Source organism: Gopherus flavomarginatus, chromosome 3 (genome assembly GCF_025201925.1).
Source record: "Gopherus flavomarginatus isolate rGopFla2 chromosome 3, rGopFla2.mat.asm, whole genome shotgun sequence".
Taxonomy (NCBI): Eukaryota; Metazoa; Chordata; order Testudines; family Testudinidae; genus Gopherus; species Gopherus flavomarginatus.
In genome coordinates this window covers 43,186,450-43,203,046 of record NC_066619.1, presented here as the reverse complement: position 1 = coordinate 43,203,046, position 16,597 = coordinate 43,186,450, and the positions used below count along the sequence as shown (strand labels likewise).

At 43.6% G+C, this 16,597-nt stretch overlaps 1 protein-coding gene across 1 annotated transcript in view; it reads left to right on the top strand.

Moving 5' to 3' along the window:
* Positions 1–1,857: 1,857 nt before the first annotated feature.
* The window catches only part of LOC127048055 (interleukin-6 receptor subunit beta-like), a 56,599-nt gene continuing 41,859 nt past the window's right edge, over positions 1,858–16,597 (top strand). The window contains exons 1-3 of the mRNA XM_050947194.1: positions 1,858–1,919; positions 8,643–8,694; positions 8,915–8,965. Coding sequence (XP_050803151.1) covers positions 8,649–8,694; positions 8,915–8,965 — 97 coding nt within the window. The 5' untranslated portion in view covers positions 1,858–1,919; positions 8,643–8,648. The remainder of the gene's footprint in view (positions 1,920–8,642; positions 8,695–8,914; positions 8,966–16,597) is intronic.

Sequence of the window (16,597 nt, the reverse complement as noted above, 5' to 3'; positions counted from 1 at the left end):
TGGAAAATACAGTAGGAAGATATATATAAACACAGAGAACATGAAAAAATGGGTGTTGCCATACCAACAGAAAAAAAGGAAAAGAGATCTTGCCAAGAAAAAGCCTAGAAACACCCAAACTGAGGTGAAGATGGGATTGATGGCAGCAACAGCTTCTTAGGTTAACGTTTATAGCCATTATTATTTCATAAGCAACAAAAACAGACTTAGGCCAGAGGCTAAGTGTGATGCTGGCAGACCAGGTGCCAGCTCAAGCCAAGGTCCCTAGGTCTCAGCTGAACACAGATAAATACATAGTGGGGACCAGTCTGGATCATTGGTGTGTTATTATTGTTAAAAGAAGAATTAGAATTGTAAGAATGTGTTTAGACTTTATGAAATGCTTGTAAGTTGCTGCATGCACTAATCTCACTTGCAATATGGGTATCCCATGTTATAAGGTGATATATAAGGTCTTGCCCACACTTAAAATGTTTCAGCAGCACAGTTACACACCTGCAGTTCTTCAGTGTAGACACTACCCGTGCCAACAGGAGAGACACTACCTAAGCCAATCCTGCATTTAGCTTTATATTGATTGATACTTTGTTAGTGATTGTGTGAGGCTGATCCTTCTTCATGCAAATGGGAGTGTAGATTGTTGAGGAACATAGGCCCCAGGTGTTGAGCATACATGAATGAGGAATGGGTTTATAAAAACAGTCATTACATTCACTTTCTATTTTCAGAAGCTGTAATATCTGAAAACAGACAGGTAAAATTAACATGTAAAGTGCGCTCAGAGGCAAGCCAGGATCAAAGCACTATTGATTCAAAACAAGGTACTCACAACACGTGACCTGCATAAGGAGCTGTCAGCTTGTTTCTGTAAAATGCCATGCATCTCAAGGAGCAACTCCTCTCACTTGCTCCACAAAACAACCCCGTATTCTATGGGTGTATCAACCCTGCAGCTGGGTAAGTAGCCAGGCCAGAGCAGGTAGACAGACACACACACTAGCTCTGTATTTCAGTATCGCCAGGGTAACACTGATGGCAGCTAGGGTTAGCTGTCTGAGTACAAACCTGCCTGGAATGCCAGCTGCCCATGTTATCCCAGCTACATTAGTTTTAGCACTCTTGTGCATGGCTGCCTACCCACACTGGAAAGCATGCTCCCAAACGCAGCGTAGACACATCTTAACTGTGAAGCTGTAGCAAAATAGAGACATTGCCTGTCCCTCTAAAAATATTTTCTCGTTTCTTAAAAATATTCTAGCTGACCTACTAGGACAAACTCTGCTCCTACGGACACCAGTGTAAATCAGGTCACTCCTTTTTCAGTGGAGTGAGTGCAGCTTTACACCACTGTGAACAAAAGTTAGACTTTACTCTCTCAAGACTTTCTTAATAAAATGAAAGAAGATTTTGGTTTCTAGTCTGTTCTTCAAAAGAAGCTTTCCCCTGAGATTGTGAATTGCTTGCTCTTTTGTATTCTGTGTTTGCTATCTAGTATATATATATATATATTATTTGTGGTTTGTACAGGCTTCTGGGGGGATTTTTTCAACCTTTTTTTTGGAACGCAACCTTTTGACAGTCTCTGGTTAGAGAACACATTAGGGTGTACATCCTGATTCTCTTTGAGATAATATGTAAATATTTTAGCAATAAGCTATTTTATGGTGTAACTTGAAATTGACAAGGAGGAAGTGGGTGGAGTGGAGATTTCCCTGTGGTTCCAAATTTCCCTCAAGGGGTGTGGCTAAGGGCTGTGTGGGATCTCTTCTGTACAACATGTCAGAGTTAGTCTCTGAGGTCAGAAACAATGCGTTTCTTTGGCAACTACACTCTGCAAGAATCTGTCCTACGTTTTACTATCTTGGAGTCCTGGAGGTGAACCTAGAGGAAGTAGTGTTGGGTACAGTATCCTATTGTCTGTGAGTTGATTTTTAATGAAAACTAACCTTGGTTAAAAGGGAGATAAATCAAACTTCAGCCTTTACTCATAAAACACCCAAAACGTATTAATTTATTAAAATGTCCATAGCCCACAGAAACAGTACTTATTTAAAATAACTATATTATGCAACTTCAGCAAAGGGGCAATGAAGATTTCTCAGCTACCATACTTCAAACCAGGTAGGACCTTAATTAAATATGCTATATTGCTTACCATATACAATATAACTGTATTCTATGATGTGCCTATTGGTTTCTGGGTTGATTTTAAGGCATTGGCTTGACTTACGAAGCTCTAAATGGCCTAACCTATCTGTCCAGTACCCTGATGTAACGAACTTATTCACACGGGGAGACTCCTACCGATTTCAGTGGGGCTCAGTATGAATGCAGGGGTCTATCCACAGGAATGCAGCTGCAGGATCAGAGTCTGACCACCACAGCTAGTGATATATGGGGATGCATGTGCTGGAGCCCCATTGCTAGAAAGCTGAAAAAGCCTCGCAGGGTATTCTTCATTAAGGCCCCGGCCTTTAAAACACACTTCCTCCTTGGAGTATAATAGAAAGAGACGGTTAATTGGGGGGGGAACAGTTTGGAGTGAGTGAGAGATTCTATTATAGGGGGGTTACATTAAATGTTGTTGTTAGGTTATTGTTATCTAGGGTAGCTGATGGATTGGTGGAAGTGGTTTATTTTAAGATTGTGTTTTGAAGAGCTTCGGGGTGTCCAGAACCTGCAATGGTTGTCTTATTGCAGAATAGTACAAATTTAAATAAATGAGAGGAGGAGATGAAGAAATCCAGTAGAAAATTGACTTTATGCAAGAGCCTTTTTTTCCTCTGGAAACTTGGGCTGAAAATCTGCTTTTGTCCCAAACAATGCAAGTTTGGTGGTCTATTCTAGTCAATATTGAACATTTGCCAACATCTCTGAGAAAGATATTCAACCTGGTTTGCAGAGACCAGAAAAACTCATTTCACTTCTGATATAAGTCCAGGCCTGCAAGGGTGAAAGGATAAGATTGACAGGTTGCAGAAAGTGGCTATCTTTAAAGTATTTAAAAATTTATTTATTTAAACATTTTACATAGAATAACTCAGGCTTCATTATACATAAAAAGGTTACCATAGGAACCTGGCAGTGCTGCTATAATTAAAGATGAGTTCTTATTCATTCCTATTATAAATTGCAGTTTTCAGCATTTCGGCTATTTTGATTCACAAGGTTCTATTATACTTGTTATATTTGGCCCAAATCCTTTATTTTTAAAATGACATTAAAGCAATGTGGAGTTTTGGAGTGCCAATAAAAATCATTTGGACTTGGTTTATGGTCCTCTCTAAGCTTCCCCATACCCTACACTTACAAAATTCAATATATTTGCTGCTGGACTGTTTTGTTCACAGTGCAGACTCTCTTCAATGGAAACAGGCTGCCTTAAATGTGATTATCCCTCTTGTTTCAAATGAATACTTTGTATTTAATCAAGTTGGCTCAATTGTTTTCTCCTGATTTGTTGCACCTCTTGTCTTTTATGATCTAATCTATAACTCTTTGAGCCACTATCCCATAGTTCCCACAGTCTCCCCCACCCCTTGGAATTGTGAGTTGAGATCCCAATGCCTGATGGGGAAAAATCATTGTCGCGGGTGGTTCGGGGTAAATGTCATCAGTCATTCCTTCCTCCGACAAAGCAATGGCAGACAATCATTTTGCGCCCTTTTTCCCTGGATTACCCTGGCAGACGCCATAGCATGGCAACCATGGAGTCTGTTCAGCTTTTTTTTACTGTCACCGTATGTGTATTGGATGCCGCTGACAGAGGCGATACTGCAGCACTACACAGCAACATTCATTTGCCTTTGCATGACAGCAGAGATGGTTATCAGTTGCTCTGTACCCTCTGCTGCGCCATTGTAAATTGGCAATGAGATGATGGTTATGTGTTGTTCTGTACCGTCTGCTGCTGTCATGGGTGCCTGTGGCTGAGGTCAGCCAGTGGCACAAAGGCAAAAATGGGGATGACTCCCCAAGTCAATACCTCCTTTATGGTATCTAAAAATAGAGTCAGTCCTGCCTAGAATATGGGGCAAGTGTACTAGAGAACCAGTGTATCAGACAACCAGAGAGCACAACCGCTTCCTGTCAGATCCCGCAGAAATGATGAGCTGCATGGCATTTTAGGGGGTGTCCCTGCAGCAACCCTACCCGTTGCTTCCCTCCTCCCCAAACCTTCCTGGGCTACCGTGGCAGTGTCCCCTGCATTTGTGTCATGAAGTAATAAAGAATGCAGGAATAAGAAACACTGACTTTTTAGTGAGATAAAATGAGGGGGAGGCAACCTCCAGCTGCTATGATAGTCCAGGCAGGACATTAAGTGGTGTGGAGGAGAGGAGCCCAGCATCCCGCTGCTATGATAGTCCAAGCAGTACAGAATCTTTTCTTTACACAGGAAAGGGAGGGGGCTGATGGAGCTCAGCCCCCAGTTGCTATGATGAGGACGGTTACCAGCCGTTCTGTACCATCTACTGGGAATGACCAGGAATCATTCCTATTTTTACCCAGGCACCCCGTGCCAGCCTTACCTGAGGCCAGCCAGGAGCACTCATGGGCTGATGATGACAATGGATAGCAATCATATTGTAGCACCTACCACCAGGGAGAGGAGGGGAGCAGATACTGCTCTTCACTGCCGCAGCATCGCGTCTACCAGCAGCATTCAATAGACATAGGGTGACACTGAAAAAAGTCAAGAAACGATTTCTTTCCCTTTTCTTTCACGGTGGGGGGAGGGAGTACATTGACAAGCTATACCCTGAACCACCCCGGACAATGTGTTTGACCCTACAGGCATTGGGAGCTCAGCCAAGAATGCAAATACTTTTCAGAGACTGCTGGGGACTATGGGATAGCTGGAGTCCTCAGTACCCCCTCGCTCCCTCCCTCCCTCCATGAGCATCCATTTGATTCTTTGGCTTTCTGTTATGCTTGTCACGCAGCACTGTGCTGTGGAATCTGTATCATGGCCTGGAGATTTTTTTCAAATGCTTTGGCATTTCATCTTCTGTAACGGAGCTCTGATAGAACAGATTTGTCTCCCCGTACAGCGATCAGATCCAGTATCTCCCGTACAGTCCATGCTGGAGCTCTTTTTGGATTTGGGACTGCATCGCCACCCGTGCTGATCAGAGCTCCACACTGGCCAAACAGGAAATGAAATTCAAACGTTCGCAGGGCTTTTCCTGTTTACCTGGCCAGTGCATCCGAATTCGGATTGCTGTCCAGAGCAATCACAATGGTGCACTGTGGGATACCGCTCAGAGGTCAATACCGTTGATTTGCGGCCACACTAACCCTAATCCGATATGGTAATACCGATTGTAGCGCTACTCCTCTCGGGGAGGAGTACAGAAACCGGTTTAAAGAGCCCTTTATATTGATATAAAGGGCTTCGTTGTGTGGACGGGTACAGTGTTAAATCGGTTTAATGCTGCTAAAATCGGTTTAAACGCGTAGTGTAGACCAGGCCACAGTGGCAGCTTGCTGAGTATTAAACATATGGCATTCTCAGAGAGCATCCCATGGCTATTTTTTTTTGCAGCTGAGCAGTGTGCATTCTGGGATTTTTCTTGCTCTGCATTTTGGTATGCATAGCAGAAGCCAGGCAGGTTTCCATGGGCTTCACCCCATGCTTCCTTTCTGGTTGAGCTAGCTCTGTTTTTGAATTGCTGTCAGCTGGCATGGACCCAACAATGCTCAGCAATGCTGTAACTCAAAATAGGCAAAGGCTGCTTGGGCAGTATTTCAGCACTCAAAGCTATAAATTCAGAGCTCTGAGCTGGCAAATGGTGTTTGGATGTAAGGGGGTTCACCAGGCAGGAAAGATGTGGGGAGTGGAAAGGAAAATATGTGGATGGGCATGATATCCTCCATGGCATGGGCCTAGATTTCTGGCTGGGAATTGGGCTCTGTTGCTCGCATCAGGATCTTCTGTCCCAAAGGGATCCTGGCTTTCTGGGGACAGCTCTTCACTGACCTCCTCATGCTTATCATCCAATGAGTCTTAGGGTATGTCTACACTACAGGATTATTCCGATTTTACAGAAACCGGTTTTGTAAAACAGATTGTATAAGGTCGAGTGCATACGGCCACACTAAGCACATTAATTCAGTGGTGTGCGTTCATGTGGCTAGCGTCGATTTCTGGAGTGTTGCACTGTGGGTAGCTATCCCGTAGCTATCCCATAGTTCCCGCAGTCTCCCCCACCCATTGGAATTCTGGGTTGAGATCCCAATGCATAATGGTGCAAAAACAGTGTTGCGGGTGATTCTGGGTAAATGTCGTCACTCATTCCTTCCTCTGAGAAAGCAACGGCAGACAATCATTTTGCACCCTTTTTCCCTGGATTGCCCTGGCAGACGCCATAGCATGGCAACCATGGAGCCCGTTTTGCCTTTTGTCACTGTCAACGTATGTGTACTGGATGCCACTGACAAAGGTGGTAATGCAGCACTACACAGCAGCATGCATTTGCCTTTGCAAGATAGCAGAGATGGTTATCAGTTGTTCTGTACCATCTGCCATGCTATTGTAAATTGGTGATGAGATGATGGTTATCAGTCGTTCTGTACTGTCTGCTGCTGTCATGGGTGCTCCTGGCTGATCTTCGCTGAGGTCAGATGGGGGCACAAAGACAAACTCCTTTATGTTGTATCTAAAAATAGAGTCAGTTCTGCCTAGAATATGGGGCAAGTGTACTAGAGAACCAGTGTACCAGAGAGCACAGCTGCTCCATGTCAGATCCCACAGAAATGATTAGCTGCATGCCGTTCTAGGGGGTGTCCTTGCAACAACTCCACCCATTGCTTCCCTCCTCTCCCAACCCTCCTGGGCTACCATTGCAGTGTCCACCCATTTGTGTGATGAAGTAATAAAGAATGCAGGAATAAGAAAAACTAACTTTTTAGTGAGATAAAATGAGGGGGAGGCAGCCTCCAGCTGCTATGATAGTCCAGGCAGGACATAAACGGTGCGGGGGAGAGGAGCCCAGCATCCCGCTGCTATGAAAGTCCAGGCAGTACAGAATCTTTTCTTTAGACATGAAGGGGGGGGGGGCTGATGGAGCTCAGCCCCCAGTTGCTATGATGAAGACGGTTACCAGCCGTTCTGTACCATCTGCCGGGAATGACCAGGAGTCATTCCTATTTTTACCCAGGCGCCCCCGGCTGACCTCACCTGAGGCCAGCCAGGAGCACTCACGGGATGATGACGAGGATGGCTACCAGTCCTTCTGTACTGTACCATCTGCCACCAGGGAAGGGAGGGGAGAGGATGTTGCTGTTCAGTGCTGCAGCACCGCGTCTACCAGCAGCATGCAATAGACGTACGGTGACATTGAAAAAAGTCAAGAAACGATTTTTTTTCCCTTTTCTTTAATGGGGGGAGAGGGGGAGTAAATTGATGAGATATACCCTGAACCACCCCGGACAATATATTTGACCCTACTGGCATTGGGAGCTCAGCCAAGAATGCAAATGCTTTTCGGAGACTGCGGGGACTGTGGGATAGCTGGAGTCCTCAGTATGCCCTCCCTCCCTCCCTGAGTGTCCATTTGATTCTTTGGCTTTCCGTTACACTTGTCACACAGCACTGTGCTGTGGACTCTGTATCATAGCCCGGAGATTTTTTTTCAAATGCTTTGACATTTCGTCTTCTGTAACGGAGCTCTGATAGAACAGTTTGTCTCCCCATACAACGATCAGATCCAATATCTCCCATACTGTCCATGCTGGAGCTCTTTTTGGATTTGGGACTGCATTGCCACCCGTGCTGATCAGAGCTCCACGCTGGCCAAACAGGAAATGCAATTCAAAAGTTTGCGGGACTTTTCCTGTCTACCTGGCCAGTGCAGCTGAGTTCAGATTGCTTTCCAGAGCGATCACAGTGGTGCACTGTGGGATACCACCCGGAGGTCAATACCATCAATTTGCGGCCACACTAACCCTAATCCAACATGGCAATACCAATTTCAGTGCTACTCCTCTCGTCAGGGAGGAGTACAGAAACCGGTTTAAAGAGCCCTTTATATCGATATAAAGGGCCTCGTTGTGTGGACAGGTGCAGGGTTAAATCGGTTTAATGCTGCTAAATTTGGTTTAAACGCATAGTGTAGACCAGGTCTTACCGGTCATCCTTTGAGGGGTGGGGGAGGTTAGCAGAGTGGACAGCAGCAGCATCAACCGTCCTGGGTTGGGCAGTAGGGTAATTGATCAAAATCTTGTCCAGCTCCTGAAGAAAGTGGACAGGTCACATTTCCACTGCCAGACTTTTTCTTGGCAGCCCCAGTTTGAATGTAAATCCTCTGGAGCTGCTTGCTCTTTATCCTGCACTAGTCAGCATCCCAGTTGTGGGCCCTTGCACTCATGTCCACAGAAATATCCTTATTCCTGTGGGTGGCCACAAGAACTTCCCACCTCGACACCTTCCCCCATCTGGGTATAACTAACAGCTGACTTTTAGTCTGGGTATCTCTTACAATCCAGTGTATCACCAATAAGCACCATAAAAGAGTCACTGGTATTCACCTGATGTTAGTGTCACAGGTAGTGGATTGAATGGGAAGTTTGGAGAGGGTCAGCTGGAAGTCGACTGAAGCCCATGAATATGCCCATAGTAACGATTATGCTTCTTTTTAAAGGAGAAGATGAAGTGCTTCTTATTGTGTGTGTCTATGGCCTTGTTCACAACAGGTGAGTTTTCATTCACTGCATAATGTATCCATTTACAAATAGTAAAAAATGGAAATAAATTATTTAAATATGATCATTTCAAGCCCAAAGAACTGTCTGTATTAACTCATGGCAGGAGAGACTATGCAAAAACTTTAAAAAGAAAGAACTTCAACACATATATTCTTTCCATATTTGTTTTACATTCTTGCTGTTAATTTTATCCTATATTATCTTCCAGATTCTTCTAATTGCTTGGAATCTGATCTTCCATTTTGCAAGCAAGTTCCAGGTAAATAACTCTCTTTAGGCAATAGCCAGTTAATGGCAAGGATGGGCCTCACTGCTGAAGGAAATCCCCCAGTTGAAGTGATTGGGTAATCAATTTGGGTTTGAAATATTCATTAGCGTAAAGTTTTTTGGCTGCAATCCAATCTCCATTGGATAGGGATTTCTGAAAAGTAGCACCAGAAGTTTCTTCAGAACTGCTTTCTGATCTCTCTGTGTTGAGTTCGCTCTGTTGCCTCAATGGAGAGATGTGACATGGTCAAAATGCCAGACTAGGAAAATGATCTTTGCAGGAGATTTCTGAATGGGTGTCAATGGGGTAAAATTGTATTTGTCAGGGCCTGAGAGAAGAATGTTGCCATAATCGAGGTGCAATATGATGATGCAATAGGGAAGGAGGAGCCAGTAGCTGTGTGAATAGATAGGAATGGCCATATCATAGAGATGTTGTGCAAGATTTCGATGTAGCCTGGATGCAAGGCCCTAGAGAGAGGTCCAAGTTGAAGAGGACACCCAGGTTACAGGCCTGAGTGACCATCAGGGTTGTGGAGTTGTCCACAGTGATTGAGAAAAGAGGTAGCAGAGAGGGTTTTGGGGCGGGAGATTAAAAATTCTGCTGAAGCCATGTTGAGCTTGAACTGACTGCTAGACAGCCATATGGAGTTTTCTGAGCCACAGGATAAGATTTTAGTTTGGACAGGAGACAGAACTGAAGTAGAGAGGTAGTTTAGTGAGTTGTCTGCATAGCATTGGCAGCTGAATTTGGATTTGTGGATGAGATTACACAGAGATAAGATGTAGAGTGGGAGGAGAAGGGGGATGAGGGACTGAGGTCTGTTGAACCCCCACAGACTAGGTCTGAGCTTTGCTAGGAAAAGGTCACTGAAGACTTTGGCAAGAGAGGTTTCAGTGAACTGCAAGGGATAGAAGCCGAATTGGAGAGATCCTAGGTTAGAACTTGAGGAGAGAGGCTCCGGACAGTGATTTTAGAAGGCGTGTTCAATGATCTTACAGATGAAAGGGATATGGGGCAGTAGTTAGAGGTAAGTGAGGTCAAGGGTGGGAGTTCTTTAAGATGAGAGAGACTGAAGCATGCTTGTATTGTGAGGGCAAAGAGACAGAGGAGAGCGAGAGGTTAAGGAGAAGAGGGAGGGAGGGAGGGGATGTGCCAAGGAGATCTGGAGAAAGGATAGGGTCACTGGGGCATATGGAAGGGTTAGAGGAGGAGAACAGATGAGAAACTTCTGCATCTGTTACAGGAGAAAGGAGGCAGGAGTTGTAGGAAGGGAAGGAAAGGTCACACTATATGTTGTCAGTTTTCTCTTGGCAGAAATTGGCAAGATGTTGCATGGAGAGAGAACTGGAGGCAGAATGATCGGAGGGGTTGAGGACAGTCAATGGTGGCAAAAAGGCAGTTGGGATTGCAAGCGTGAGATTGAATTAAATTGGAGAAGTGAGTTTGTAGCAATGAAGAAGCAAAAGTGAAGGAGGATAGAACAAATTGGTAGAAGAGGAAGTCATCCCTGTCACAGAATTTCTGCCAGAATTGATCTGCAAAGCAAAAGCAGAACTGGAGAAAGAAGATGTTGGAGGTGAGCCAGGAAGGACCTTGCAATGGAAGGAAAGAGAAAAAAAAGAATCAAGGATGGAGGAGAGTGAAGTACGGAGAAAGTCAACAACCATATCAATGGAGAAAAAAGGCAGGGAGGAAAGGGCTGAAAGCAGACGGAAGTAATCAGTGCTGATGGATTAGAAGTAATGGAAAGGCCAAGTGATAGGGAATGAGGGAAGGGCTAATGGGCAACTTGAAGGACATCAAGTGATGACTGGAGAGCAGAACTCAGCACAGAGAGATCAGAAAGCAGTTCTTGGTGAATATCATGTCAAATCAGTTTTGACTCACTTTGGTGAGTAACTTTTTGGTGAGTGGGAGAGTTGAAACGGGGCAGCTGGTGAAATGAAGAGATGAGGGAGAGGAAACTCGCAGCTATGTGGCTGGATGTATCATCAACATGGCAGTTGAAGTCACAGAGGTTGAACGGAGGAACTTGTGAGGAGAAGATGAGGAGGAGAAAGAGTGTCAGGAGTTGAAATCAGAGAGGAAGATTGATAAGGAGGAGTTGGGTGGATGGTGAATGACAGCAACATAGTGGGGGAGAAGAGTCAGATGTAATGCTATTGAAAAAAAGAGAGAGTGGGGAGGGGTTGGAAGTGCCAGGGAGAGAAAAAGCCCAGTTCCACCACTATGGTCTGACTCAGGATGAGGAGTATGAAGGAGAGTCCTCTGTAAGAGAGGGCAGCTACAGAGGCCATCTCAGATTAAGGGATTCATGAGCTGGAGGGAAAAAGATGCGAAGAGGTCATGGATGGTTGCAATCTTTTTAGAGATGGTTTGGGCATTCCAAAGACAGCAGGAGGGGGGATGGGTGTGAGATTGGGAATGGTGGCACAAAAGAGGAAGAGGTGGTGGTGGGGAAGCATGTGGGTGTGTAATAACCTTAGTCCCAGATTTGGACCTTAGCGTCCAAAATATGGGGGTTAGCATGAAAACCTCCAAGCTTAGTTACCAGCTTGGACCTGGTACCTGCTGCCACCACCCAAAAAATTAGAGTGTTTTGGGGCACTCTGGTCCCCCTGAAAAACCTTCCCTGGGGACCCCAAGACCCAAATCCCTTGAGTCTCACAACAAAGGGAAATAATCCTTTTTCCCTTCCCCCCTCCAGGTGCTCCTGGAGAGATACACAGACACAAGCTCTGTGAACCCAAACAGAGTGAATCTCCCTCTCTGTTCCCAATCCTGGAAACAAAAAGTACTTTCCTATTCCCCCAGAGGGAATGCAAGGTCAGGCTAGCAATCCAACACACAAATCTCCCCTTGATTTTTTCCTCCCACCAATTTCCTGGTGAGTACAGACTCAATTTCCCTGAAGTAAAGAAAAACTCCAACAGGTCTTAAAAGAAAGCTTTATATAAAAAGAAAGAAAAATAAGTACAAATGTTCTCTCTGTATATAGATGATACAACACAGGGCAATTGCTTAAAAGAATATTGAATAAACAGCCTTATTCAAAAAGAATACAAATCAAAGCACTCCAGCACTTATATTCATGCAAATACCAAAGAAAAGAAAACCATAGAACTTACTATCTGATCTCTTTGTCCTTACACTTAGAAACAGAAAACTAGAAAGTAGAGCTACTTCTCCAAAGCTCAGAGAAAGCAGGCAGCCAGAAAACAAAGACAAAGACACTCAATTCCCTCCACCCAAAGTTGAAAAAATCCGGTTTCCTGATTGGTCCTCTGGTCAGGTGCTTCAGGTGAAAGAGACATTAACCCTTAGCTATCTGTTTATGACAGGGTGGTGCCAAGGTTGGGGCAAATATCACCAGAGATGAGGAGGAAGCAGGAGAGGAGGATGTTGATGTGACAATTCCCCCTCCTCCCACCTGCACAAATCCAGAAGTAGGTAGATCTGGTGGGAACTATAGAGGGATGGGGAAATGGGTCCGGGGGAGGAAGGAGGACAAGGAATGCTATGATTCAGAAGAGGCACTTGGCGAGAGCTGTGGCAGATGGATGAGAGAAAAAGCTATTGGAAAACATTTTGAAAGTAATGCTACTGCAGCCCCCTCAAGAGCATTGCCCTTCCCAGCTGGGGGTGCAAGAGTAAGCAGGCTAGGCTGCACCACTGGCAATATTGGGATGACAGGCACAGCAGAAGTAGAGCAGCCTGCTGAAACTTTCGCAGCTGCCTCTCAGAAAGTTGGGGTGCTGAACAATTGTTTCATCAAATAGGATTTTTCTGCCAGTAAAAACAGTTCCAGCATAGAAGATGGACTCTGAGTACACAGTGAGCACCGGATGTGTCAGGTAGACACCAGCCATTCTTGCCGGAATCAGCCACAGACAGCTTTCCAGGCCACACATTTAATTCAGTATCTGTTGACTATAACCCTTATGAAAACATTGCTGAAAAATCTTGCTGATTAATAAAGAGTTTTCAAAGTGAAAAAACTAGTCCATTTCCCCTTTTCTTTTCAAAAGATATTAGATCTCTGGTGGGAGGAGATACAGTGGAATGAAAGTAGAAGTCATTGGATGAAACTGAGCAAAGGAAAATTTAAGTTCAGTAAGGAAACACTTGATAATAGGGAGCTTTATTTGACTATAGAATGAAGTGGTTGAAACATCATTGTTTGACTAACTGAAAACTGACCTGATCAAGATACTGGAGAATGTAATGTACAAGCAGACCGGCATTAGCGGGGAGAGGGATCAGCTGAGCTAATAGGCCTTGTCCATCTCTAATTCCTTTGATTCCAAGTTGTTCATTATATTGTAATCACCTGCAAACTGAAGGCATTTTTGTAAAGATGCTTTTTTGCTTCTAACCACCTCTTTTACTCTGCTGTTTATCCATAGTGGTATTTTTGGTCCTCTTACTGCTTTTTTTATTTGGGATATACATTTAGTTTGAGCCTCTTATGGTGTTTTTAAATAGTCTCCATGCAGTTTGTAGACATTTCACTCTCATAACTAATTCTTTTAATTTCTATTTAACTAGCTTCCCTTGTATACTTCCCTTTTTGAAGTTCAATGCTACACCAATGGATGTCTTTGGCATTTTTTCCCCCACAAGGATGTTAAATTTAATTATATTATGGTTGCTATTATCAAGCAGTTCAGCTAGATTCACTTCTTGGACCAGATCCTGGTTTTCACTTAGGACTAAATCAAGAATTGCCTCTCCCCTGGTGGGTTCCAGGACTAATTGCTCCAAGAAGCAGTCATTTAATGGGTCTAGAAACTTTATCTCTGCATCCCAATCAATGAGGATAATTGAAATCTCCCATTATTATTGCATTGTCTGCCTTTGTAGTAGGGCAGTCAAATGATTAAAAAATTATCAGAATTAATCATGAGATTAAAAAAATAGTCACAATTCATCACAGTTTTAATCACACTATTGACTAGAAATATTTTTGGATTTTTTCTACATTTTAAAATATATTGATTTCAGTTACAACACAGAATTCAAACTGTACAGTGCTCACTTTATATTATTATTGGTTAAATATTTGCACTGTAAAAAAAAAAGAAAGCATTTTTCAATTCATCTCAAGCAAGTCCACTCAGTCTTGCTTCTTGTTCAGCCAATTGCTAAAACAAACAAGTTTGTTTACATTTACGGGAGATAATGCTGCCCACTTATTTACAATGTCACCTGGAAGTGAGAATAGGCATTAACATGGCACTGTTGTACCCAGCATTGCAAGGTATTTACGTACCACATATGCTAAACATTCATATGCCCCTTCATGTTTTGACTTGTAAGTTCTAAAGTTTTACATTGTTTTGTTTTATGAGTACAGTTATGTTAAAAAAGTCTACATTTGTAAATCTTTCATGATAAAGATTGCATTACAGTACTTGTATTAGGTGAATTAACAAATACTATTTATTTTATCTTTTTTTACCATACAAATATGTGTAATAAAAATATAAAGTAAGCACTGTACACTTTGTACTGTGCTTTAATTGAAATCAATATATTTGAAAATGTAGAAAAAACATCCAAAAATATTTATAGTAAATTTAAATTGGTATTCTATTATTGTTTAACAGTGCGATTAAAACTGCAATTAATCATGACTATTTTTTTTAATCTAGTTAATTTGTTTTGCGTTAATTTCATGCGTTATCTGTGATTAATTGACAGCCCTTGTTTGTAGCATCTCTAATTTCCCTGTTCATTTCAGTCACCCTCACCATCCTGGTCAGGTAGTCGGCAGTATATTCCCACTGCTATACTCTATTGTTCAAGACTTGAATTTCTATCATAGAGATTCTGTAGTACATGGTTTGATTCATTTAAGATTTTTACTTTAACTCAATGCTTCCTTTCACATTTAGTGCCATGCCTCCACCAGCACAACCTATTGTGTCATCCCTATATATTTTGCACCCTGGTATTACTGCGTCCCACTGATTATCCTTATTACACCAAGTTTCTGTGATACCTATTATATCAATATCCTCATTTAATGCCAGGCTCTCTAATTCACCCATCTTACTATTTAGACTTCTAGCATGTGTATATATAACACTAACAGATCCCAGTAGTCAGCAAGTGGGATCAAACCTGGTACCCCTAGTGCATGAGCCTCTACTATATGAGCTAAAAAGTCATCTGGCTCTTAGATAAGTCTGTAGAACAGACTCATTAATCTCTCTCAGAGGTCTCTCGGTGCCACTAGATGGGACAGAACACCTCACCCAGGAGGTCAGTAGCATAGCAGGGAGGAGTGGGGGAGCTGCTGCTCCCCTGCTGAGCACAAGTGGTGCCTTTTTAATTTTACTCACCTGGGAGCGAAAAAAAAAAAAAAGGCACCACCCGCTGCAGTGCTTTTACTGACGGGACGGTGCTCCGGGTTTTTGGTGGCACTTCAGCAGCAGGACCTTCACTTGCTTTGGGTATCTTTGACAGCACTCAAGCTTCATCACCGAAATGCCACCGAAGACCTACAGAACGAGTGAAGGTCCTGCCGCCGAGGTGCTGCCAAAGACCCGAAGCACTGCCCCATCAGTAAAAGCACCACAGCAGGTGGCATCTTTTTTTTTCCGCTCCCCCTCTTCCCTCCACCTGGCTACACCACTGCAGGAGGTGTGTGGGTTACATACTTCTCCTAACTGAGGAAGTACATCCCAAGCTTCAGAGACTTCAGAGACCCCACCTGGAATACTGTGTGCAGTTCGGGTCTCCCATGTTTAAGAAGGATGAATTCAAACTGGAACAGGTTCAGAGATGGGCTACTAGGATGATCCGAGGAATGGAAAACCTGTCATATGAAAGGAGACTCAAAGAGCTTGGCTTGTTTAGTCTAGCCAAAAGAAGGCTGAGGGGGGATATGCTTGCTCTTTATAAATATATCAGAGGGATTAATATTAGGGAGGGAGAGGAATTATTTAAGCTTAGTACCAATGTAGACACAAGAACGAATGGGTATAAACTGGACACTAGGAAGTTTAGACTTGAAATTAGACGAAGGTTTCTAACCATTAGAGGAGTGAAGTTCTGGAACAGCCTTCCAAGGGGAGTAGTGGGGGCAAAAGACATATCTGGCTTTAAGATTAAGCTTGATAAGTTTATGGAAGGGATGGTATGATGGGAGAGCCTAATTTTGGTAATTTAACTTTGAGTATTGTCACATAAGTATGCCCAGTGGTTGGTGATGGGATGGGATCTGAGTTACTGCAGAGAATTCTTTCCTGAGTGCTGGCTGGTGAATCTTACCCACATGCTCAGGGTTTAGCTGATTGCCATATTTGGGGTCAGGAGGGAATTTTCCTCCAGGACAGATTGTCAGAGGCCATGGAGGTTTTTCACCTTCCCCTGCAGTGTGGGGCATGGGTCACTTGCTGGTGGATTCTCTGCAGCTTGAGGTCTTCAGACCACAATTTGAAGACTTCAATAACTCAGGCATAGGTTAGGGGTTTGTTATAGAAGTGGATGGGTAGGGTTCTGTGGCCTGCTTTGTGCAGGGGGTCGGACTAGATGATCATATTGGTCCCTTCTGACCCTAGAATCTATGAATCTACTTCGCAGTTGAAATCCCAGATGAGCCTGCACTTGTAA